This window comes from Arvicola amphibius, chromosome 12 (assembly GCF_903992535.2).
Source record: "Arvicola amphibius chromosome 12, mArvAmp1.2, whole genome shotgun sequence".
Classification (NCBI taxonomy): domain Eukaryota; kingdom Metazoa; phylum Chordata; class Mammalia; order Rodentia; family Cricetidae; genus Arvicola; species Arvicola amphibius.
In genome coordinates this window covers 71,481,866-71,508,796 of record NC_052058.2, presented here as the reverse complement: position 1 = coordinate 71,508,796, position 26,931 = coordinate 71,481,866, and the positions used below count along the sequence as shown (strand labels likewise).

Sequence of the window (26,931 nt, the reverse complement as noted above, 5' to 3'; positions counted from 1 at the left end):
ACCTTCCCATTTATTCTCATGGCACATACATAATACTGTCCTCTCTTTTCCACCTCCCTCATGAGTCCTTTTCCCCTCCAACAATTTGCCTTCTACTTTCAACACACACACACACACACAAACACACAAATTTAAACCTTAATTTCATATATGAGAAACACGTGGTACTTAACTTTCTCAGTCTGGGTTATTTCACATAACATAATTATTTTCAGTTTCACTGGTTTTCCAGCATTATTTCACTTTTATGACCAAATAAATCTTTTTATGTAGAAGCAACACATTTTATGTTACTTATTCATTTGTTGGTAGAGATCTTGGTTGCCTCCGTTTCTCAGCTATTATGAAGATTACAATAATAAATGTGTATGTGCAGTTTCTCTACAGTAGGATGTATAGTCTTTCAGACACACATCCAGGCATGATAGAGCCGGTCATGTGGTAGTGCCCATTTCAATATTACACTGACTTCCACATCAGCTACACCTGCTACATTCTCTCCTGCCGTGAATCGGGGTTCCTCTTTGTTCACATGCACTCCAGGACTCTTGCCATAATAGCTAAGAACACTGAACACACTTTCTAGTATTTATTCACCATTTCTATTTCTTCATATAGATGTGTGTATGTGTGTGCATGTGTGCACATATGTGCAAGCAGTATATGCATGTATGCATATCTACATGTGAGTGCATTTACTCATACACACACATGTGGGAGACAAAGGCCAGTATATGGTGTCTTCCCCTACCCCTCTTCACCTTAATTTTTAAGACAAGGTTTCTGTGAACCTGGAGTTATTTGTTTTGGCTAGCAAGGCTGGCTGGTGAGCCCTCAGGATCTCCGCCACTCAAAGCTCACTCACAGTGGTGAGTCTCCACCATTCAGCCCCACCCCGTAACAGAGTTACGAATGTGTGCCGCTGCTGTGCCCAGCTAATATGAACGGCGGGATCTAAAGTCAGTTCTGCATGCTTGCACGGCAAGCACTTTACGTACCAGGCCAATTCTTAGGATTTTTCTTGTGTTATTGGAGTTCTTTGGAAAATGTCACTGCTCATCTCTACACTGTGAAGTATCTTAACTAGCACCGTTAACTAAGTTAAAGTTCCAGGTCTTAATTAGGGTCTTTGATCCACTTTTAAATATTTCTTTGTGCAGGGTGACAAATAATAGATTTAGTATTCATTTTTCTCATGTGAATATTCTGTTTTCTCAGCAACGTTTGTTAAAATGATTGTCATTTCTTTCTCTATTGTAATGTTAAAATTAGGTGGCTTTAGCTCTATAGAATAAGTCACTATAAATATAAAGAATTGGTGAAAGATATACTAGGCCGATATTATGCAAAAGAAAACTGGTTGCTATATTACTTTTAGATATACCGAACATTATTAAGGCAATAAAATAATCAGAAATAAAAGGAAGTATTACTTGAGATGAAGGAATAAATTCTTCAAGATAATATAATAATCCTTAATATGTATGTGTTAAATAATATAATATGAAGACATCAGGTAAAATGTATTATAAAACAGCAAAAAGAAAACTTTTATTGCAGCTGGAAATTTCAACAGTCCTCTACAAGTAATAGATGCAGCAAGAACAAAAGTGGTAAACACACAATTACCTCAGAGCTCAATTAACCGCATATAATAAACATCTACAGATGACATCATCTAACATCAGGACATACATTCTATTCAGCCTCATGTGGCACATTCATCAAAACAAACCATGCGGTGCACAATAAACGAACCTTAACTTATTTAAAATACAGAAACAAAACAATGTTTTCATAACACATAGAACTAAATAAACTAAAAATTAAGAACAGAAAAATGTATCGTCCCCCAAATACACAGAGACAACCACCTTTGTGAGCACACAAATAGGTGAATTAAAGAAATAATAAGAGAAATCCACAAATATCTGGAATTATAGGAAAATGAGAATACATCTTAGGAAAACTTGTAGGATACAATGAAAAGAGTGCTTGGAGAGAAATTTGTATTTCCCAATTCTTTGACTCAAAGAAAAAGGAAAAGTCCCAAACAAATAAACTAGCATCCATATTAAGAAACACATACACACACACATACACACACACACACACACACACACACACACACACGTTAAAATACAAAATAAGCAGAAAATAGTAAAAAAAAATAATTTTAATTTTAATTTCAACATTCACGATCTGGGGCAGGCAATCTTGTGAGTTCAAGGCAACCCTGGTTGCTACAGTGAGTTTCAAGCTAGCTAGGAATACCTTGTCTCAAAAAAGTAAATAAATAAAATATAATAATATAAAATCAATAATCCTTAACCAGGGCATTTCAGAAATGAGGAAACAGGTTATTCAATTTCAGAAATCAAAAAGCAAAAATACTGTGATTTTTATTGACAATAAAATGATAAGAAAAAAATTATGAAAACTTCTCTGATCCAAAATTATAATAGATAAACTGGAATCCAAAATTACAATAGATAAACTGAAACAATTCATTGAACAATCCATCAAAAGTTCCAAAAATAATAACCTTTCTCAATAAACCCACATTTGCTAAACATTTTGAGTCGAGAACTGATAACTTTTCCTGAGAGATTAAAGCATCTAACTCACTTGGGTTCACTTGTGAATTCTACCAACTGTCTAAGGAAAAAGTTCAACAGTTATGTTCAGTCTTTAACAGAGAACTGAAACAGATGGAATACTTCTTAATTCATTGCTGGCTGCCAGCATTACTTTAATTTCAAAACCAGACAAAAATATTACAACAAATGAAAATTATAGACAAATGTTCCTCAAGACTGTAGATGTGAAACTATTCAACAAAATATTAGCTGTTGGGCCTCATGAGGCCCAGCGTAACTTACTGAGTCTAACTTGAGTTTGGTGAGGCCCAGTGTAACCTCCTGAGCCTAAATTGAGTTAGGAGAGGAGCGACTCCTCTGCCCAGCCACTGCTGACATGGCATGATATTATTGGGCCTTATTCCTTACTCTACCTCACCCCATTCCTAGACTCCCGCCTACTACCTCAGCACTATATAAGTTCCTGATGAAATAAAGTAAGATCCTGTTAACATAGACTCCCAGCTCAGTGTGTTCCCTGGGGCGGGAGGCATCTGGGTCATTTGACACTCACCACCACCCTCCAGCCCTAGGGAGAGACTGGTGGGACAGGCTCTGCCTCAGCCATATCTGCTAGAGAACCCAGCAATGGAGAACCCAACAATTAGCAAATTTAGTCTAATGTCTAAAAAAAAAGTGTTACAGGCCATGGCACTTGTCAGACAATGGATAGAACTAGAAGCTATTCTGTCACATCAAATAAGCCAAACTTAACAGGAAAAAATTTTTTTCTCTTATGCATAATTTAGGCTTAAAATTTTATGTGTAGACATACTTGCTTTTATCTTCCTGTGTGATTAAGTCATAAATTTAGGCAAAAGATCACAAGACAGGAAAAGGGGTATTAAGCAAAGGGGAGAAAGGCAATGGTATTGGGATACATCTGACATGAAAGAGAAACAGAGGAGGTGGTATCTGGGGCCAAAAGAATCAGTCCGGGGTGGGGAAGGGGAAGAAGAAGAAGAAGAACAAAGGAGAAGAAGGGATAATGACTAGCAAGCATGGCAATTCCATAAGAAACACTGCATAATAACCTAAAGTAACAAATAAAATGTAAAACTATTTTTTCTCATTTTTTATTAAAAATTTCCACATCCTCCCCTCCTCTCCCTTCCCTCCCCTCCCCTTCACCCATACCCCCATTCCCTCCCTCTCCAGGCCAAAGAGCCATCAGGGTTCCCTACATTATGTTAAGTCCAAGGTCCTCCCTACTCCCCCCATAAAATTATTTTTAAAATATCATCATTAAAACACAGTTAGAGGTGCTAGGTATGCTGGTATGTATGCACAACTCCAGTACTTCAAGGGCAGAGGCTGCAAGTTAGAGGCCAGTTTGGGCTACAGAGTGAGATCTTTTCTAAGAAATCAAAAAAAAAAAAAAAAAAAAAAAAAAAAGGAAAAGAAATGTGGACAAAAATACACCTTGAATTTATAGATTCAGCGCATCCCTTAAATCATGTAAAGGTATTTTACAAGAATAATTTATTCAAAATTGTTTATGTATAGACAAAAGATTCAGAGTAGTAATACAATATTAAAGAGACACTAAAATTTTAAAGGCAAACAAAACCAAAACAGCCTGACCACAGTTTCCTGTGCTGCAGTAACCGAGACAGTGGTACTTGTGAAAGAAAAATGGGCCAATGCAAGAGATTTTTCTTCAAATGAAGCTCTAGTAACTGGACATCTCCACTGAAATGAAGAACGAACGAAGAAATATATACCTAGGCATGAAAATTGCTTTGGAAAGTCCAATGTAGAAAATTAAACTGTTCTAGCTAAGATACCTCAAAAGTAGTTATTATAGATGTGTTTCTAGCACTCAGGAGATGGAGACAGGAAAATAAGGAGTTCAAAACTAGCCCTAAGCTAAAAGAAAGAAAGGAAGGCAGGCAGGAAGGGAGGGATAGAGAGAGGGACCAAGGGAGAAAGAAGGAAAGCAAGATCAAACCCGTAAATTATTCTTACATGTAAACTTGCTTACCTGCCAATGATCTATGATTATTTATGCCCTTGAACATGTAATAGCATATAAATATTTAATGTCTGAAATTCCCCCGTAATATGAAACTTATGAGCAATACTTTTATATCTATTCCTAGTTTAACTTTTAAGTTGTTCCAAGTAGACTGAAATCAAGTGTTAGTTAATAAAGAGCAGAAGAAAAATGTTAAAATCACAAGGATGTGTTAAGTGCACATCACAATCTAGGCATTCTACTAGATGCTGCTTCTCACTATTCCCAAAATCCCTACCAGTGACAACAATATAAAAATAATACGTATTGTGCCAGGTGATATAGCGGCACACACCTTTAATCCCAGTACTCTCAGAAGGCAGATACTGACAGATCTCTGTTCATTTGAGGCCAGTCTGGTCTACAGAGCTAGGGCCAGGACAGGTTCAAAAGTTACACAGAGAAACCCTGTCTTGAATAACAAAGCAACAACAAAAAAAAAGTGTGTGTGTGTGTGCATAATACTATAAATTATATTAGGCTTTAGTATCTTAAATAATTTATATTTATGTGTATTGTGAGACTATGCCATATATGTGGGGGTGCTCAGAGATGCCAGAAGAGGGAGTTGATTGCCCTAGAACTGGAGTTACAGGCGGCTGTGAGCCCCCCTGGCTGCTATCTGGCAACCGAACTCAGGTCCTCTGGAAAAGCAGCAAGTGCCCTTACCCACGGAACCATCTCTGTAGCTTAGTCTGGGCTGGTTTCCGACTCAGATGATAGACAGCTGCTTATGGCTCGGGGATGCCGCCAAAGGAAATGACACTGACTTCACCACCAACCTTCTCCAAGAGAAAGCAGTGACTCAGGACAGTGCTAGGCAGCAGCTGGCAGAGAAAGCTGCTGTGCTTCTATTGAGATGTCAAATCTAAGCCCCATCTTCTGACTCAGTCACCGAGATTAAGCCTTGCCTGCAGGTCTAGAATTACCTTACTATGGTTATCTGTCCTCATCCTTAATCTTTTCCATAGTAAATTAAAATTTACCAAACAATAGGAAAAAAAAGATAGTGTACTCAGTTGATTCTGTACAACTATGTTGACACTGGTAACTAGGATGATTACCACTGAAAAAGACAACCAACTTAGATCAAACCAAAAATGGTTTGACTGCATTGAAATTTCTACTGTTAAAGATCTAAAGCAACCATCCTAAAACTCATCAGAGGGAAGAGAAGGGAGATTCCATATGTAAATTGTGCTTTGCTCTACTCAGATGCCACTCTTTAACTTTAACCAAAGCCTAACTTAAAGGGTGCTAGTACATTAAAGATAATAAAGGCTGTTGGTATGGTTAAGGGTGGACAGAATCTTACTACTGAGGGGAGAGATAGGGATCTTTGTTCAGCAACTAGCAGCTCCAAATGATGGTAGGGCTGGTTTGTTTTGTTTTCTTTTCTTTTAAACAAAAAGAAAGGAGGGAAGGAAGGAAGGAAGGAAGGAAGGAAGGAAGGAAGGAAGGAAGGAAGGAAGGAAGAGAGAGAGAAAGAAAGAAAAAAAATCATACCCCCGCCCTACTATTACCTTCACCTTTCTTGGTTATTTTCTGTTTTACTTCCTGATGCTCAGTGCCACACAAAGACAAGCAGCCTGTGCCTTTCCCTCTCCGTAAAAGAATGATCATCCATGTCTCCCTCTCATGGGAGCACACATTCTCCCTTACATGGTGACACTAAAATTCCAACTGATAACCGGGGCCTGGGTAGAGCCTATGAGGAGGACAATAGAAGATAAAATGGATATGTGCAGTTTATGCTGTCTGGATGTTTGGAAATACCATGCCCAACTGATTAATATGAACAATAGATATGATATTGAAGGAGAAAAAAAACTCAGTTTTTTTTTAAATCCCAGCACTTGAGAGACAGAAAGAGAAAGATTGTGAGCTCAGTGTCTGTCACAGCTACTCAGTAGACGTGAAGTCAGCCCCGGCTACATAAGGCTGTTTCACAAAACAAAACACAAAACAAAAAGAAACTACACAACTTCTACCATGGGGATAACATATAAAGCCTTCCCGTGTACTGGCAGCCCATTTTAATGTAATCTAAGTTACCCAGAAAAGAAACACCCTGGAACTGAGATAAAGTGTGTCCCAGACTATCAGTTTCTCCAGGCATCTGCAGTGTGGCCAAAAGTTTTCCTGGGGAGTCACGAGCCACAAGTCTATTCACCCCAGACAGGGAGTCTGTGACAGGCCAACGTACAGATGCCACCACTGCCCAACTTGGTGAGTGAGTTTTACTGGGGTTACTTACAGGAGCAGAAAAGAACGAAAGACAGCCACATCACCAGAGCTCACCCCACTAACTAACAAAAGCTGGGAACCCGAAGCACAATGTAGGCAGTCTTTCGGAGACTGGCCTTTCCAAGTGACTCTGGTCTTAAACCTCATTCTAGGCAGTTGCTCTGGTCTGCGAGTCTTCTTTGCAGGTTGGCTTAACTAAGAGCCTTTGCAGCTTTGATTGCTTACTCTGGCAGGGAGGGGCAAAGTGAATCTGGTCAGTGTCCTTTCCAGGTGCCTCAGTGGGTCTGAGCTTCTTCTTTGTTTTTTGGCTTGTTTGGTTTTTGTCTGTTTGTTTGTTTTTCAAGAAAGGGTTTCTCTGTAGCTTTGGAGCCTGTCCTAGAACTAGCTCTTGTAGACCAGGCTGGCTTTGAACTCACAGAGATCCACCTGCCTTTGCCTCCCAGTGCTGGGATTAAAAGCATGCACCACCACCACTGGGCTTGGGTCTTCTTCCTGGCAGCTAGGCTGGTATCTCAGTCTTATTTGCAGCTTTTATTGCTTACTTCGGCAGGAAGGGGGCCTAGTGAATCTGGTCAGTTTCAGGAACTTTCTGAAGCTATTTTGAGTTGGTTACCTTTTGGCTTAAAAAGCTTCCCTGTGAAATGGAATGTTTAGTCCCCAGGAAACTGTTACACAGTAGCTTCTGAAAGAGGCAAACCAATTCCTGTCCTCAAGGAATAATTCTGCCTTTAGATTTCTTCAGGATGATGAGCACAAATTCTGAAGTGATTAGTGGCATGAAGAGGTATGACACCATGCCAAAGAATCAAAGATGGACCTATTCATTTAATGGCCACACTATAGAACTCCTTTAAAATCTCAAGAAGTGGAAGTCCATAGAAATCCAACCACTTGGACTGGCACTCACAAAACTGGATACACTGTTACAAAGAACCAAACAGAAATTTAGGAAGTGAAAGATAAAAGTTGATAGCCTCAGCCTAGACAGACGGCTCAATGATTAAGAAGGCACCCTGCTCTTGCAGAGGACCAGAGTTTGGTTTCCAGCACTGACATCAGGTGCCTGACAACCACCCTTAACTGCAGCTACAGGGAATCTGACACCCTTGACCTCTTGGATATCTGAACTCACATGAACATACCCACAAGGACACTCACATAATTAAAAATAAAATTTAAAATCTTTGTAACATATAGATTTCTGAAATATGATCTACAGAACAAAAGCAGAACTGTGAATATTAATTGTAATTTCTGCACTTTGTCACTAAAAGGAAGCTTGTGGGCAGACATGGGCACATGAGGAGAGTCATCAACTGGAATGGATCATGTGGAAGGCAATTTAACATGATTTCTAATTAGAACTGGTGGAGTCCCTAAAGTAGACCACCATCCTCACTGTGGTAGGTCATCCATCACCCAGCCTATTCACCGAACTTGGACAGAAGATAGATGTTGCCTTCTTTTTCTTGTCTTACTGTTTGAGCTGAAATGTCTCATCTTATTCAAGATGAATTTTTAGGCTGGGATTAACATAGCTCCACCTCATTCTCAAGCCTTGTGATGGCTTACCTTAATTGTGAACCTGACACCGTAGATTCACTTGGGACTATCTAGATTAGGTTCACCTGTGGATGTGTCTGTGGGGATTATCTTGCTCGTGTTCACTGAATGAGAAGACCTGCCTACGGTGGGTGGCACCATTCCCTTTTACTACCCCTAAGCACGGGATCCTGAACTATGTACAAGTGGAAAAATTCAGCAAGCGCAAACACGCATGTCTTCGTCCTCTCTGCTCTTGACTGTGGATGTGACCAGATACTTCAGTTTCCTCCATCTTTGTTTCCCATAATCATGGATTGTTAGCCAGGAATTATGAGCTCAACAAACGCGTTCTCCTTTAACTTGCTTCTGCTACAGTCATTCACCATCGCAACAGAAAATCAAATTAAGGCAGGCCTTTATAATAGCACTGAATTACTATACTTCCACATCTACTATGTCTCCATCTTGAGAGGGCAAGTGATATGGTTTCAAAGGCTTTGTAGTCATTTGGATGGATCCACAGTATTGTAGCTAGTTAGTCATGGGGCTCTGTTTGCTGAAGAAGTCCAACACACTAACCTTCCTCCTCCTCATTTTTCTAGATTGTATTAGTGTTCAAAACGTCATAATAAGTCATTACTAATATTTGGATACAGTCCTATGTTTTGGTAAGTACAACTTAGTCACTTTCATATCTATTTCTCAGTAGCAGCATGCTACTTTCTGAAGTCCCAGAAATATCCTGCTGGATTTTTTTTTCATTTTAAAAGAAATCACGTAGTGCACACAGTAATGTATTATTTATGAGAACCTCATGAGGCAGACACCACAGAGGATTCTATTTATACCCTGCATTCCAGAAGGCAGAGCCCAGTGCCCCTGTGCACATAACTAGGAATGCCAACACAACCAATGGAATATTAAATCTTAGATCTCATACTTGGTACTGGTAGATATTTTGTTTTCCTATGTTACTGTAATGATCTGGAAAAATAGCTGTCCAAATTTTAGACACCCTGAAGTGTCCTTTTTAAAGGTCCTTTCCTCATACTAGGTCATGCTAGCACATCCATGTGGTTGACTGTCTCTAATAAAAGGCTAGCCTTCATCTCTGGGGATGTGGGCAGTGGCCCTCTGTTGCTAATATGTGGTATAAAAAGCTGCAAGGCTATGATTTATTTTCTAAGGAAAAAGATAGAAACTATGATTTTTTTTTCGTTTTTTGATGCAGAGACTCATGCTGTAGCCCAGGCTATCCTAGATCTCTCTATGTAGTCCATGCTAGCCATCCTGTAGTAGGTTTTGGTTTGATACACACACACACACACACACACACACACACACACTTGTTGGGGCCCTATCACCCAGTTCCCAAATAAATACACAGAAACTTATTCTTACTTATGAATGCCAAGTCTTAGCTTGGCTTGTTTCTAGCCAGCTTTTCTAACTTAAATTATCCCATTTCTTTTTAACTGTATTTTGCCTGTGGGCTTTTTAACCATTCTGTATTCTATATTCTTTCTTCCCTTCTTACTCTGTGGCTAGCTGGATAGCTGGGTGGCTGGCTTCTGGTATCCTCCTCTCCTCCTTTTTTCACTCCTTGCTCTTTCTCTTTTTTTCTCTCTCTCTCTCCTGCCTAGCTATTGGCCCTTCATCTCTTTATTAGACCAATCAGGTGTTTAGACAGGCAACGTAATGCAGCATTACAGAGTTAAACAAATACAACATAAAAGAATACAATATTTCCTTGCATCATTAAACAAATGTTCCTCAGCACCAATGAACGTAACATATCTTTAATATTTCACAATACCCTCCTGTCTCTCAGTCTCCCAAGTGTTGAAATTACATCTCAGTCTCCCAAGTGTTGAAATCACAGGAGTGGGCCACCCCACTTAGTTTCAGAAATGCATTATTATTGATCTCTCCTTAATGTTTCCATGGTAACAAAACAACAACAACAACAAAAAAAACGTGACAAGAAATTCTAATGGCATGGATATCTTTACTATTGAAAAACCCCTTAAAATAACTCTAGAATTATGGAAAGGTAGTTCTATCACACATTTATCTCCCCATGCTCTACCTCTATGTTATAGGCCAGTGCCACTAAAAGCAAGAGAGCTTGGTGGCTGCAAACACAGCAGGAGCCCACAGTATTCTCCAACACTGAGGTAGAGTTTGAAAAGCCTCATCCCTTAGGGCAGCCAACTTTTGAGTTGTCTGGTACCAAATGCTCATTACAGGATACCTGGCTTTGTTCCATCCTCCCTTTTTAACTCATGTTGCTCTATACTGAAAGAGTTTAGTAATATATTTTTAAAGGCTCTTTCTAGTATTGTGGAGCACTCCTATAATCTCACCACAGAGACAAGAAGATGACCGTCAGTTCAAGGTTAGCTTGAGACACACCATGGGCTTTGAGCCAGTCTCAGTTACATAGCAAGATCCTGATCCAAAATTAATTAATAGAAAACTATTTTCCTGTGAAAACCAGAGTGAGGCATGTTTTCATCTATACAGTTTTGTTATGATGACCACACAGCACCAAGAAAATAAAAAAAACCTATGAATTCATAGAATCCTCTTCATTTAAAAGAGCTACAAGCATGTACTTAATATCGGCACTCCAGAGACAGAGGCAAACAGATCTCTGTGAGTTCAAAGCCCTCCTAGTTTATGTAGTAGATTCTAGACCTGCCACAGCTTTAATTGTGAGACCCTGTCTCACACACACAGACAGACAGACAGACAGACAGACAGGATAGATGATAGATGAATAAATAAATAAAGAATAAAAATAAAATAAAAGATCTGTGCTATTGACAAAGACAAACATCATATTTTAGTATAATGAGTAGAATCAGGATTTAACAAAATATACATATGAAAGTATGAGGAGCTATTTAGGAAGAGGGAGGAGACAAGCTCACGCGAGCTAGGTTTGCCTTTGTATCCCCAGTGCTGTTGACAGGGATTGCTATACTGTAGCATCCAATGAATGGCAATATGTGTGCTTGAAGAAACACACAGAGGTCTACATTAATTATAAACTGAATGGCCTAGTAGTTCAGGCTTCTTATTAACTCTTATAACTTATCTTAGCCCATAGTACTTGTCTGTGTCAGTCATGCAGCTTGCTACTTTTTCTGGCGAGGCAGTCACATCTTGCTTGCTCTGTGTCTGGCTTCCTCTGTGTCTAGGTGATGACTTCAGACTGAATCTTTCCTCTTCCCAGAAATATCCTGTTCTCATTGTCCTGCCTTTACTTCCTGCTTGGTTGCCTGCCTATACTTCCTGCCTGGCTACCAGCCAATCAGCATTTTATTAAACAAGTACAAGAAACACATCTTTACAGGGTAAAACCATTGTCCCACAGCATGTGCTTATAGGTAGAAGGAATTAAAAGTGCAAACACTAGAGTTGCGAACTAAATCTCATAACAAGCTTAAGGATGCAGACCCTCGCTTGTCTTTTACAGAGGTCAGATTCCTCAGGGAAGTTTGAGAAATACCAGTGTGACTAAATTATCTGATATATATGCCTATCTCTCTGAGGGTGATGGAGTGAGAAATCAAAATTAACCTCTATTTAAGATATATGAAGATGAAATTGTCTTTGTTACTGAACTAGTGCTCTGAAGGCACTCTTACATAAGCCCCATGGGGTTTCCTTACAGTTTCAGAGACTTAGTCCATTATCATGATGTCAGGAAGCATAGTAGTGGTCAGCACACACAGTACACAGAAAAAGACTCTGGGCCAAGTTTGAACTTCTGAAATCCCCACTCACACTCCAAGTGACATAGTTCCTCCAACAACGCCACACCTCCAGACCCTTCCTAAGGAGTTCCATATTCAAACATGTGAGCTTGAGGGCCATTCTCATTTGAACACCCACAAAAACTAATTAAAGAAACAAATTTTACAAATGCCTTTAAAATAACACTATAATATCAAGAAAAACATATATGTGTATACATACAAGAATTAGTATAGATGTATATTCATCAGTATTACATGTGCATGTACACATATATGCACATATAAGAACTTTTATATGCATATATATATGTATATATAAGAATTCTTAAAGAAAACTACAACATAGTACTAAGTAAATTAAAAATGATTTAAATAAATTTCATTTTGATCTAGGTTTATGGGTTGTTAATAGATTGAGAATCTCAATATTGTCGTCATATCAACTCTACATTGATATTGTTCTCTAAAATCATTACAGGAGTGAAGAAAATGTGTGTGTGTGTGTGTGTGTGTGTGCGCGCGCGCACGCGTACACACATATGCACATGTTCATGTGATTTGACAAACTGATTCCAAAATTTATGTGAAGATTCAAGAGTAAAAATAATCAATAATCATCTTTAGTCTTGGAAAGGAACTATATATAATACCATAGATATACATTTCAAACTTTGTAACTAGGACAGTTTGGTACTAGAACAAACACAAACAAATAGACCAACACAAATAAACAATAAATCAAGTCACACATATCATTGTCTAAATTGCAGCAAATCCCTACTGTCATACAGAATGGATATGGTGCTATCAGTAGAGCACATAGTTCGCAATATACTCAGTTAATGAAATAATACATAACAATATACATGTGGAATTCTAGTTAGAACAACATGAATCAATCTCTGATATATATTTTGAATCCATATGTTTAGAGAAATGGGGGGACAAATGGTACCTATGACGTTAGACATACTAGTTTTCTTTGAAGAGATTTATGGACTATAAGAGACATGAACCAATCTTTGGATTTATTAATAATGGATACTTTTATCTGGATGATGGTCCCTTGTTGGAATGTGTGTGTGTGTGTGTGTGTGTGTGTATATGTTTGTGTGTGTGTGTGTGTGTGTGTGTGTGTGTGTATCTGTCGCAAGCTTAGCTTAGCAACGCATCTCTAGGATGAGGGGAAATGAGAGGAAGGAGTGGGAAAAGGTAGAGAAAGAGACAATTATAAAAGAAAATTAAGAAGTAACCAAGGGGATGAAAACTAACAAAATCTCAGGAGAATTTTAAGGAGAAAATGGCCAGCAGGGCTGGGGAGGAAAAGTCAGAATTCCATTGAGTTTACTACGAGACAGCACTGTTGAGAAGCATTATTATGAAGGAAGGGCAGAGCAGTTTTCGGTGAAGCAAAAGGAAGCATTGCAAGAACTATAATATATGAATTACTAATCCAGGAAGAAAAAAAGGCTAACTCGGGAAGAATGAATAAGACAGGAGTATTTCACTAAGTGAAAATGAGGCCATAGATTATTGATCAATACTCAAAAAAAAAATCAATCTCCAGTCCATTGAAACCTAGCTGAATTTCATGTGCTGAGTTCAGCCAGAAAATCTCACCTTTGTTTTGTTTGGTTTGTTTTTGGTTTAGTTTGTATTTTAATCAAAAGAGAGACTACATGTTTTCAGTGAAATACAGAAAATCACAATGAATAAAATTTTAATTTGTCAACTCTTCATTAAAAAGTAGCCAACCATCGAGGAATTTGTTTAGCATTTCTAGCTAAGTGAAAGTTTATAGAATTATTTGTCGTAGAGATGCATACCAACCTACAGTCCTAAACTCAGAAATTCAGTTGTCCTTTGTGTACAAAGTAACATGTGATTATGCTCTTTGATAAATGCAAAATGCTAACATTTTTCTAGTTCCATGAATTTTGTTGCTGTTACAGATGTTTTGGTCATCTTTTTTTTTCTAAATCCTTTATTTCCCTGAAGATTTACAGCAACCAAAAGACATGAGTTTGTTTTATAATGTGCCATTGCCTAGTGTACAGCATTATGCTTATGAATATAATATAAATTAAATAAATACTTTAAAGTTTCAGCCTTACTAGTAACACCAGAAATGTGCACACACATGCATGAGCACATGTGCAAACATGCACAAACGCACACACACTGAACATATCAGCTTTCCCTCCCAGAAAGAATACAATACTTACTATAATGTGCTGATAAGGATCTATGAATGACATTTTGGCTTGAGCTGCAGAGATTCTCACACTTTCCTGGACCTCTCTGGGACGCTTCGCTTCTTTAAAGCCTGTAAAACAAACACTCGTCATCATTAAGTGTCATTCTGGATCCTGTTCCAAGATGTAAGTGACGGTGAGTAGATAAGTTGGGCAATGAAAGTCCACCTGATTGGATCAGGTGGACTGAGCTCTCTGCATATGTGACTAAACACACACACACTCACACACACACACACTCACACACACACCTTGAAGGGGGATGCTAAGCATATATTGATGCTATTATTTAACTTCCATATTTATTTGTTCATTTTTTTTTTCGAAAGTTTTGTTGCTGCTGATTTGGTTTGCTTCTATTTGTTAAGTATATGATGAGCCATTTCCAGAATTTCAGGAAATTAAAATTGTTTTTTGAGGGACTGGAAAGATGGCTAAGCCCTTAACAGCACTGTAGTGTTCTTGCAGAGGACCTGAGTCCACTTCCCAGGACCCCCGTGAGGCATCTTACAACCACCAGTAACTCCAGTTACAAGACATATGATGCCCACTTCTGACCTTCACGGATATCTACACTCACTAGCACAAACACACACCTACATACATTTTGTTTTATTATATTTGAAGTGGGGTTTCTCTGTGTAGCCCTGGCTGTCCTTGAATTTGCTTTGTAGACCAGGCTGGTCTCCAACTCGGAGATCCACTTCCCTAGTGCTGGGGTTAAAGGCTTATGCCACCATGCAAACATTTCGTAGAAATAATAATTTATAGAAAAAGTACTCTCTGGATCTTTTCCATAATTAAATTAAGATAAAAATATTCAGTGAAGGAGATATGCAGTCTGCTGAAGAAAAAAGTCATCAGTGCTCTTACACAGCTGTGACACCCTGCAAGCAAGGTGTGTCCCTGGATGTAATACGGGAATAACTGTTATAAAGGTGCCCAATTGCTTTCTTGTGACTGGTTCAAGGCCTGATTCACAGGAGGGAATTTAGGTCTGGTACTGTCAACTTGATCAAAACTCCAGGGCTGAGGAAGTCAGAGGTTCTAGGAGTGTGTCTACTCTGCTGTTTTTTTATGCAGGCATATAAAACTGACTTCTAAATAAAACTACATATGAGTGCTGATCTCAAGCCTTGTTTGATAAGCTTCTTTTTGTAGTGGAGGCAGCATTTTTAATTGGTCAAAGTGCTCAGAACAACTGGCTACTAAATTCTTAGCCCTAAATGGGGCATCCCTAAAGCTCAGGGAACATTGTGGAAGAGGAAGCAGAAAGAATATAAGAGCCGACGGTTGGGAAGGAATATGTGAAACACTGTCTTCTGAACATGACATGGCTCTTGCACTTAGAGACTCACAGCAGCAGTAACTACCTGCTAATACCAAGCTCATCAATATTTCAAGGTTGGAGAGGGGCTCATAAGGCCTGAACTCAGGTTTCATGAGATTTTGTCTCAACTTTCTCTCTCTACCAAAAAAAGTTTTTGATGATAATGAGCCTATCATCGAGTAACTTTGTGCTAGAGTGTGAACGTTTGACCCCACCAAAACTAATTTTGATATTTAGTTTCCAAAAGCCAGATGTAGTGGCACACATATATAATGCCAATACTTGGGAGCATGATATGATCTAATTAAGAATTTCAGGTCATCTGCTGTTATGGAGTTTGAAGTCATCCTGGGCTATATGAAACCCTGTATTTAAACTTTAAAAAGAAGACAGATGCAATTGTTAATGTGGTGGTTTGAAAGAAAATGGCCCCTACAGGGAATGGCATTATTAAGAGGTGTGGCCTTGTTAGAGTAGGTATAGCCTTGTTGGAGGAAGTGTGCCACTGTGGGGATGGGATTCGAGGTTTCTTGTGCTCAAGCTACACTCAGAGTCTCAAACCACTTTCTGTTGCCTGTCAATCAAGATGCGAGTACCTCAGCTCCTTCTCTAGCACCATGTCTGCCTTCATGCTGTCATGTCCTATCATGATAATAATGGACTGAACCTCTAAACTGTAAGCCAGTCCCAGTTAAATGTTTTCCTTTGTAAGAGTTGGCGTGGTCATGGTGTCTCTTCACAGCAATAGAAACCCTAAGACAGCTAATGTCAGAATACTCAGTATATTAAGCTTCTGCCTCAGCTCCTTCCTCTGGGTTCCTGCTTTGAATTCCTACCCTGGATTCCCTAGATGATGAACTGTAACTCGGACTTGGAAGCCAAATAAACCATTTGCTCCTCTGGCTGCTTTTCTCCTTGGTCTTTATCATAGCAATAAAAAAGCAGACTCAGACAGTGGTGCTAAGAGCCAGCCTCAGGTTGTAAACCACAACCCTGTCTTACTCTGCTAGTCAATGCTGATTCATGTTTCTCTTTTTCCTCTTACTACTTCTCCTGATTATCCACATATCACAAACATACCACCAGGATTATTTCTCTCTTGTGTTATGCTATGTCTCTGTCTTGCCTCTAAATACTCTTGACATAGCATTTAAAATAGAAGGAAGGAATGACTTCATTAAAAAAACAGGCAAAATTATCCACTATGGGATAATTTGTGACTCTTGTACTTATGTTATAGACATATATTTCTTGTGTCACAAATTCATTAGTTGATAGAATCCTATTTAGCATTTACCATTACCAGGAATTTTAAGCTACTGCTATTATATTTTATCTCTATTAACGAATAGTAACACCCAGGTATAGCAATAAATATTCAAAACAGTAGCACCCAAAATGCTGAGGCAGAACAATCAGCAGATCAAGGTCAACCTGTGCCATATAGTGAATTTCAGGACCATCTGGGCAACTTAGCCAAATTTTTAAAAAAGTAAAATTAAATAAAAGCCAACAGGGGCTGGTGAGATGGTTTAGCACTTAAAAGCTGTCTGGCCCTCTGCTTTTGTAATTCTTAGCAGCACATAGGGTGTCTCCTAACCACCTGTAAATCCAGCTGAAAGGGATCCAACACTGTCTTCTGGACTTTTCTAGCACCTGTACTTAAATGAGCACATACTTCCATGCAGACAAAACCATACACACATAATTAAATTTTAAAGTAATAAATAAGGCTAAAAAATAAAATATGATCAACATAATTGATCTCTCATTATAACTGATGTTTCTGCATTGATATTTTTGTGTGTTCAAAGTATGTTTACACAATAAAGATGTAATATCTCCTTATGTATATCACATTAGAAAATAAGGAGAGATTGAACTGGGTCCTAACTAGAGGCTTCACGCCTACTGACTAGCATTAATGGTATTGGAAAGTACTACGCACAGTAACAGAGAAGAAAAGTAGTCATCACTCAACCATAAACCCTGCAACCTACAACAGTGACTGAAAGATATACTGGTCCAATGGATATAAATGTTATAGAAGTAACCAGCCACTGTTTTGAATTGAATTGAAGACTCATTCTATAAGATAGAACCCATACCTGACACTACAAAAGTGGAAAAGAATCTGAGACTAAATAAGTCATGGGCCCTAAAGGAAATTTTTCTATTATTCTGCTAAATGAACATAGGAATAAAATGACTCCTAAAGACACACTACTATACCATAGATGAGTGCATCACTAAACCCTCATCAGAGAGGCTTCTTCTTGTAATTTATGGTAATTAGCACAGAGACCCACAACCGGACAATGCTCAGATAGTGAGAGACTTTGGGGAACTAAACCATCAGTGGGATGACGTCATCAAATACTCAAGGTTCAGGGATCTATGGGGAAAGAAAGGGGAACGATTTTAAGGGCCAAGGATGGCGGATGACTAAGGAAACAGTGTCTTCCGAATCAACAAGGCTAACACACTTATGAACTCAAGGAGACTGTGACAACATACGCAACATCTGCACAAGTACAAACAACACAAAATCCCAGCACTGAGAAGGGGAAACAGATACAGAGTTCTACACCTAGCTAAGAAGCTATTTACAATTGATACCTTCTGAGAAAAAGAAAATTAGTTTTCTCCAATAAAATGTCACTGAGTATATTAACTTCACTCCAGGGCAACAACACGCCAGGGAAGAGCTGGCTAACACAAGACAGACTCCATGTTTTTAATGCGTTTTTGTCTTGTTTTGTTTGGGTACATTTTTTTGTCTTACTGGGGTTTTGTTATAGTGTTCAGGATCCGTAATTAAGTCTACAAAAGTAAAGAGGGTTATGACTGCTAATCTCACCAAAATTGTTCCTGTTAGAAACTGTGGGTGGACTGTGAGGAAGTTCAGTGGTAGAATGTCTGCATAGCGTGTGTGTGGCCATCAGACTTCTAGAGTGGCTCCATTCACAAACTGCAGCTTTAGAAAAATATAAACATGTCTCTACAGACATCTCTTTATTCATGCAACAGTTATGTCACTGCTAAGTACAAGCCTCTGCTAGGGACTAGGAACAAGACAGTGAACAAGGCAGAGCTCCTCCTGCCTTACACAAGCCTAGAAATTACAGAGTTAGCAAGAAATGCAGTTCTATGTGACACCTAATGCTTCTATGTTTCTAAAAGCCATATTACCCCCTCAGATTGGTGTCTTTTGTTGGAAGGGCACCTTAAGTAGTTTCTCAAAGGAGATCGATTTGAGGATGCCTTTCCAACAAAAGACACTAATCCTAGGAAGTGATACTGCTTTTAGTAACATAGAAGCATCAGGTGTCACACAACACTGCATTCTTTGCTACTTCTACAATCTCTACATTCTTAACTTGACCAGTAAATGAGTCTTTCATACTTATTTACTGCAAGCTAAAACAGGAAAACCTTTTTCTACCATACTATAATATGCATGGGTACATAGACATACAAAACGTATCTGGAAAGAGGCTTAACACGATACTTTAACTAAGAACAACATAGACTATTTGTGTCGCCCCATATGACTGAACTCTAAGAGCAGCCCACCAAATTGATTTCATGACTCAACAGTTTGGCAAACACTGATCTAAAAGATATCAAGATTAGATTTTAATCTACTTCCTCATTTATTTCTTTCCTCTTTTCTATTTACAACCAGGTTTTGTTTCCTTTCCTCAAATGTAGGCTCTACTCCTGAATGCAAAGCTATAACGTATTTCTTCTGACCATCTTTTACTTAACAAGCACTCAACTAGAATATTCAGCTACTGTATAGCAATCATATTCCAAAGTCCCAAGAGTAAAGTGATAATTGGACTAGCGGGTCATCTCTGTAGGAACTCAGATTCTACAGAGCAAAGAGAAAAATCAATATTGCAAGAGGAAAAAGCAAGAGTCTCCTAAGGCTAGGCTCTGGAAAGGGGCCGTTCACAAAGGGTGACAGAGTGAGCTTAGAATAAAATGTTCTCAGCAGGCATGAAGAGGAAGTGAGAGGAGTCCTGTGGCTGGTAAATAAAAACCAAAGCAAAAGTGGTTGAATGTGAGGTTAGAAAGCAAATAGGGCCAGATCCCAGAGGCCACTGTAGACAGCAATTGTGCACCAGCTAAACTAGACCCAAGTTTCAGAGCTCAGGTTCAAGGTCACTGCCACAGAGAAACAACCTGCGACCTTCAGAGCATGTTCGATTCTGTTTGTATTTTAGACTTCTTCAAGTCTTTCATTCCTCTTCCAACATGTCTACCTTCCTTTCAGGAACTAAAGACAGACCATGTTTAGCTTGTCTGTGCAGCTGTTCTGTGTGCACAGCATGATGCCTACAAGACAGCAGATCCAGGATAAAGATGTGTTTAATAGATGAACGTGTGATGGACAGAACTAGGAATAATGCCAAGGGCATTCATAAAGGAAGTTCTCACAATAACAACTTTTCAGTGTTCCTCTTGCTCATGCCTAGCTATATTTAAATAGCAAAAGATGCTATAAATTAGTCTCCACTTTAAAAAATAAAAAGAGGAACAAGTAAAATTCTACAAGAAGTGAGATGACGACTCATTTTGAGGAAATGTTTTGCCGGGGCCCAAGGCCTGATGTCAGCAATTTTATTTCCTCTTTCCATATCCAGTAACTCCATTCATAACTACCGTGTTCACCATCCAAATATCAGCCAAAACCACATCCTCCAGCCAGACCTGGACAGAGACTTCGCTGGTACTCAAGTCAAAGGCAGGAAATCTGTTCCAAGTAGTTAACTGGTAAATTATACAACCAATATTCTTTCTTAATTTTTTTTGCATTACTCTTTGGTAATTTCATACATGTATACAACTAATATTAATAAATCCTCCCCATCTCTCTTTGCCCCATCCTCTCTCAACCTACAAGGTTAAGAACTACAAGATAACTAGATATTAGGCAAACATGACTCATGGCATTAATCCTTTAGTCCTAGAACAACTTCCGTTTTTTTCTTTTCTCCTTTAATTCTATCCAAGTCTAAACTTTTTCCTGCCCTTATGAAACTTCAGGCTGCCTTAGAAGACTTTTGTTAACTTTTGCAATAAACAAAAATGAACTCATCGATTTAGATGCCAGGTCCTCTAAATTTAGAGTGGAAGCCAGGACCAATTGTGGGAAGGGAAAAGTGTGGTCACTGACTTCTTTCCTCCTCCCTTCCTCTGATCTAATACTTCTGCTCTCTTTTCATTTGTTTTGCTGGGGTAAACAAAGAAACTTAGAGGAGGCCAGGGCTTATTCAGTTTACTATCACAGGCTTCCGTCCATCAGTGAGGGGCAGTCAAGGTGGGAAATCAAACAGTCACATTGCATCCATACTCCAGGCCCCAGAAGCAAATCAACTGGTGATGCACATTTGTATCCTAGTACCAGGGAGACAAAAGCAGGGAGATTGGTAGTCCAAGGTCATCGTCAGCTATGAGAGCTTGAAGTCAGTTTGTGCTACATGGGACTCTGTCTCAGAAAACAAAAAGTCAACCAAAACAACAACAAGAACAACAACCCACTCACAATATATAGAGTATACCAATAATCCATTTTTTATTCTTTTTAATCTTAAAAAAAACTATTTTAGAGTCTTGGTTAAAGTTTCCACTTGAGGGTTGAGTATCGAGTTAGACTAACTTCTAGAATAGCAGAGAAAGGAATTTGCAAAGTTCTTGCTGTAGAAACATTGACAAAGCAGAAATGTCACAATCACTCACTTAAGAACCCTGAAACTAACGAAAGAACACAGGACAAATGAACAGCACTTTTCCAGTCTACCAAGAATCAGGGACAATGGAGGTCTGTGACATTTTAGGAAGGCCTTGCCCTTACCGTCCCCAGTTCCTCAGTGTGAAGTTCCAACCAAGAAGGCAGGGCAGCCTTGAGAATGCACAGCTCTGCCACCTTGCTGGTCAGAACTGGGCAGAACACGGAAAATTCCACACCCCAGAAGTTGTCAGAGAAAGCAAAGATCACAGATGTGAACACCAGATAATTCTTATACTAGCATGGAATCTACACTATTGGGGACAACACAATAGACCATCCAGAAAATTAAAAATGACAAATGGAGGCATGTCTGAGGCTCCATGGATAACCCCCAACAAAACAGAGAGAGAAAGGTTGGTTGAGAGAGACCTTGGTAAGGTCCAGCTCATTCCTGATGTGCTGAAAGAGAGTGAACATGGAGATTCTATGTGAGGGTCCAACACAGAAAAGAAAAAGTAGGCAGGGACTTATAAACTCCCTGAACTTAGAAAGCATTCTCCAAGCCACATGCAAGTCAGACATCATAGCAGAGATGTGCTCATTTAAGATGCTTAAGTAAATCTTTGCCAAACACTGGCTGACAACTAAGCCTTGCTAACCCAGACAGAAGCCTGGGAAAACAACACAGAGAGTGAAAGCAAGAAGGTGGGCAATAAACTGAAGTCACTAAAACAAATCAACAGCTGCAGCACAGTTACTAAAACCCCAGAGAGAAAGCAGGCTTCAACCTGAAGGTCAGAAAAGCAAAACAACCAGCCCCTGGCTCTTACCTCTACCTCAGTCCAAAATGGTGATTCTGCCTCCACGAATCTCAGAATGAGACTGTGTCTGAGAGCTGTCTCCTCCCGTCTTATATTCCTCTTTAGGGCTGGGATTAAAGGCATACACTTCCCGGTTTCTCTGGCAAACTGGTGTAGCTACTGGGATTAAAGGTGTGTGTCACCACTGCCTGGTCTGTAAGGCTGACCAGTGGGGCTGTTATACTCTCTGATCTTCAGCAAGCTTTATTTATTAAAATACAAATATCACTACAAACAGTAACAATAACTTGCCCATAAGAAATATCAGAATCAAAAGACACCATAATATATAATTTCCATAATACATAATTTGATGTGCAACCTAGAATCATTTTCAAAATTAGCCATAAGAGGGCTGGTTCATCTGGTAAAGGCACCACCAGGCTTGAGGACCTGAGGTAAAAGCCCAAAGCCCACATGGTAGGAGGAAGTACCTACTCCTGCACACTGTTTTCTGACGTCCTCCACACAAATTCCTTGGAAAACACACACAGAAATACACTAAACAAATAAATGTAATAAGAAGAACAAGATCTTAAAAGCAAATAAATAAATTTAAAAAGGACACAAAAACGGTGTGAATCATACAACAAAAAGTCCCAAGGAGAAAGAGAAGAAAAAGAATAGCAAAAATATTGACTGAAATTTCCCTGATTTTGATTTTAAAACTTATCAATAAAGCTGAGTTCCTCCAAACTGGATTAACACAAAGAAGACGGATGCCAAGACACATAGCCAAACCATTGAAATTCAAAAATTATAAAGAATAAATTTAAGAGCAAGAAATATAATAGCTGCTCATGCATGAGAAAAATCAAAGATCAACAATTGACTTCTTATCAGAACCAATAGCGTTCTGATGACAGTGTGAACCACATGTCCAAAGTACTGAAAAAATCAAACTATTACACCAAACATACCATAGTCACCAAACTATCTTTCAGAGATATGAACAAATACATCAGCATAGTAGTTAACAAAGAAAGAATGTCTGTGCGTGTGTGTGTGTGTGTGTGTGTGTGTGTGTGTGTAAAATAAACTAGTAAAAGATGCAGAACCTGAACCTAAAACTCAGTGTGTATGGGGGTGGTGTTTATAAGTTTGCTTAGTGTCCAGAAACTTTCTAGTTTATCAGGAAAAGAGAAGGAAGCAACCTTACAGGAGGTGAGAAACAAAGAGGGTGATGGAATACATACAATAAGAAAAGAAAAGGGAGCATTTACTGATGGAGAAAAGAGAACCAGTTAGGAGGGAATAGTGGGAAAAGGAATAATGGGACCAAGTATAATGACTCATAAATGAAGACATCATGATGAAACCCATTATTTTGCATGCTAACTTAAAAACAATTGTAAAATTTTAAAGGACAGGAAATGCAGCTTAGCATTAGGACATTTGTCTAACATGCACGAGGCCTTGGCGGTCAGAACAAGAAGGGAGAACGGGAGGGAGAAAAGGAGGGAGAGAAGGAAGGAAGAAGGGAGGGAGTGAGGAAGGGAGGGAAGAAGGCTGAGGAGGCAGGAATAGTAAAGAAAGTTCTTCAGACTGAAAAGAATTGACAGTAGTCAATAACACAAATTTACACAAAGAAAAAGAAAGTGCCAATAAAGTTAAAACTTGTAAAGACAAATATATCTTCTTCTTTTATCTGTATTCCACAAAATGATAAAATTACACTGAGCTAATTTAAAGAGGCTGTGTATATGTAGATTTCATATGTATCCATGAAAATTATAACACAGAGAGGGAAATGATAAATGTAGCTATTTTAGAGGAAGGGAAAGACACCAACTAGTCTGAACCCAGAGGAATAAATTAAGAATACCAGTCTCAGAAAAATGCAGAATAATATCAGATAGTCTATAAATATAATTTTTAGTTTTATTTCTACAGTTTGTAAGAGGCATGAGTTTTATAGGAATATATTACAATGCAATAGCACTGGATTTATAACACATGAAGATACGATATATTGGAAAAACAATAGCACAAATAAGAGAAGAATTGCAGCTACATGGAAAAATTACAGAACTAAGTTAATAGCTATAGGAAGAAAACTGTAATAAATTAATACATATAGCTTAATTCCTAAAACTACTAACAAACTCACTCAAATTATCATTGAAATATTAACAAAATCATTTAAATGGATCACCATACACCTACCCCCTCCTCAAAACAGGATCACCAGACTACAGAGTGCAGGGAGCAGAAGAATAAAAATAAGTAAATATAGAAATGAGATATAGAAAAACAGAAACTAATATGGCAGATGGAAACCCAACCCTATTTCTACTAACAATCAATGTGAAACTAGATGAGGTGTCACATATCTGTAAACCTAACACTTGGTAGGCTGAGTCAGGAGACCTAAAGTTTCAAGATCAGTCTGGTTAGAGAGAACCCTGTGAGCTATTGTATCTGCTATTGGTTGCCCCCCAGAACTAAATCATAAGATCCTATTGCTTAAGGTACCACATACTTGGAAACAGAACAAAGGGAACTCAAGCTGGAACTGAGTGGGATGCTTCTTCCTTCTAGCAAGCTAGTTTTCATAGCTTTAAAAGATGCTGTGCTGGTTCTTGGGCTGGTGGGAAAGAATTATCAATAGTCTCAATCAGTTATGGACCCTGTGTGCTGTATGACCAACCTGCAAGGCACAATAGTGACATGACTCTTATGGGGTAATCAAATACTTTCTAATTGGATTTGAGGTCTGCTCCATAGGAGAGAAGTCATGTCTGGTACTGTAAACATGATCAAAAGCCAGTGGTTGGTGAGGCTACAGATCTTGATGGGGATGACACCATGGTTTGGTTTGGTTTGGTTTCATAAGTAGATATGATGGTTTATCAAATTGTCTTACCAATATTTATGTTTATCCCCATAGATAGTGCTGGTGTCAGCTTTGATTAAGTAGCGTCCATTTTCAATGAGTAGAGATGACGTATAAATTCACCACTGGTCAATGTGCTAAGTGTCAGGCATCATTGAATGTTCAGCCATCCTTAGCACCTTTCCCAAAGGCTAGGGAACATTGCAAAACAGAGGAAGGAAAGAACGTAAGAGCCAGAGGAAAGGGTAGAGTGTGTGGAAGGCTGTCTTTTGGGCATGAATGGTCATTATCCTCTTGATCTCTCCGCATCTGTGATAACCTATACAAGACACATACAATATCAGGACAGGAACATCTTGTCACAGAGTAGGATGGGGTTCATGAGGCCCTGCTCCTCTCTGAGAACCTACAGCCTCCTAGTAGGTAGTAGAGGAGAGACATTTTCTTGAGTAGTGTAAGCACTGGTCAGTTTCCCATGTTTCTGTAAATAGCCCTTCTCCCATGCTCCTATAAGTAACTCTAACGAAATCCATTGGTTCACAGAAAAGGACAAAAGCAATAAAACATGAAAGTACAAGGGAGTACACATACTAGTCATCAAAAAGAAAGAGACCAGCAGAAGCAGGAAAAAACAATGGGAGGTAATGAGGAATGAATACAATCAAACACATTATAAACATGTTTGAAGATGTAGCAGTGAAGCAAATCATTATATACACTACTAAAAGCCTAAAAATAAACATATGGATAAATGAAAAAAATAAAGAATGACCACACTGTGAGATAATCTCTCAAAAAAATAAAACCAGCAAAGATTTGACCTCCAGTTAAAAGTCAATGGCTTTCAGACTGAATAATTGTAAGAACTGTAAAGCTCTGAATAAAGCCTGTAATACTTGCGTATTATAATATTCTGGAACACTGTACCGATGTCAGTGTCCTGGCTTTGATCGTCTACTTTGGCTATGTACAATGGGTGAGGGGGGGGACTTAGTAAGCGGCACCCAGAACTCTGCGTAACAGTTTAGGGATTTCTTATCTTAATTGTGTCTAGTTTATTTTAAAATCCAGTGCATGTTATGGGGGCTGTGGTGATGCATGCCCTTAATCTCCGGACTCTGAAGGCAAAGGAAGGTGGATCTGTAAGTTCAAGGTCAGTCAGGGCTACATAGTGAGACCCTATCTGTAAAAAGAAATGTCATAGACCTCATTTTACGCACAATTTTCATTCCAGGAACTATCAAAGCTGTCCCGAAGGAACCTGGTTAGTATATGGTCACTTTTCCTCAGGATGTAATTACTGTCAGTGATCCCACTTGCAGTTCTGGTTAGGCAGCAGCTTCCATTCACTGGCTTCTCCCCTCCTGCTATTGACGGTAACGGCAGCAGATACTTTAGGTTTCTGTGGTATTAAGACATCTCTGCCCAACTCTCCATACTAACCACTCAAAAAAATGCCTTTACCCCCACAATTAGCTCAGACCTGGAAATCTTACTACAACTAAGTTGCACAACTGTTACAGTGAATGCTCATAAAACAGAAGGCTTTCCCTCATTTCTTCTAGCGAGGCTAAATAACCAGTCTTCCTGAGAAAAAAAAAACTATCTACCAAGTGTGCAGTAAGAGATACGAAGCTCATGGTTTGACTGGGGTTTTTTTGTCTTGCTTTTCCCCTTTTCTTCTGTGCCCTATAA

At 38.9% G+C, this 26,931-nt stretch overlaps 1 protein-coding gene across 1 annotated transcript in view; it reads right to left on the bottom strand.

The window, feature by feature from the left end:
• The window catches only part of Pla2g4a (phospholipase A2 group IVA), a 147,046-nt gene that overhangs the window by 104,158 nt on the left and 15,957 nt on the right, over positions 1–26,931 (bottom strand). The window contains exon 2 of the mRNA XM_038349437.1: positions 14,441–14,541. Within this exon, the coding sequence (XP_038205365.1) occupies positions 14,441–14,473 (33 nt within the window). The 5' untranslated portion in view covers positions 14,474–14,541. The remainder of the gene's footprint in view (positions 1–14,440; positions 14,542–26,931) is intronic.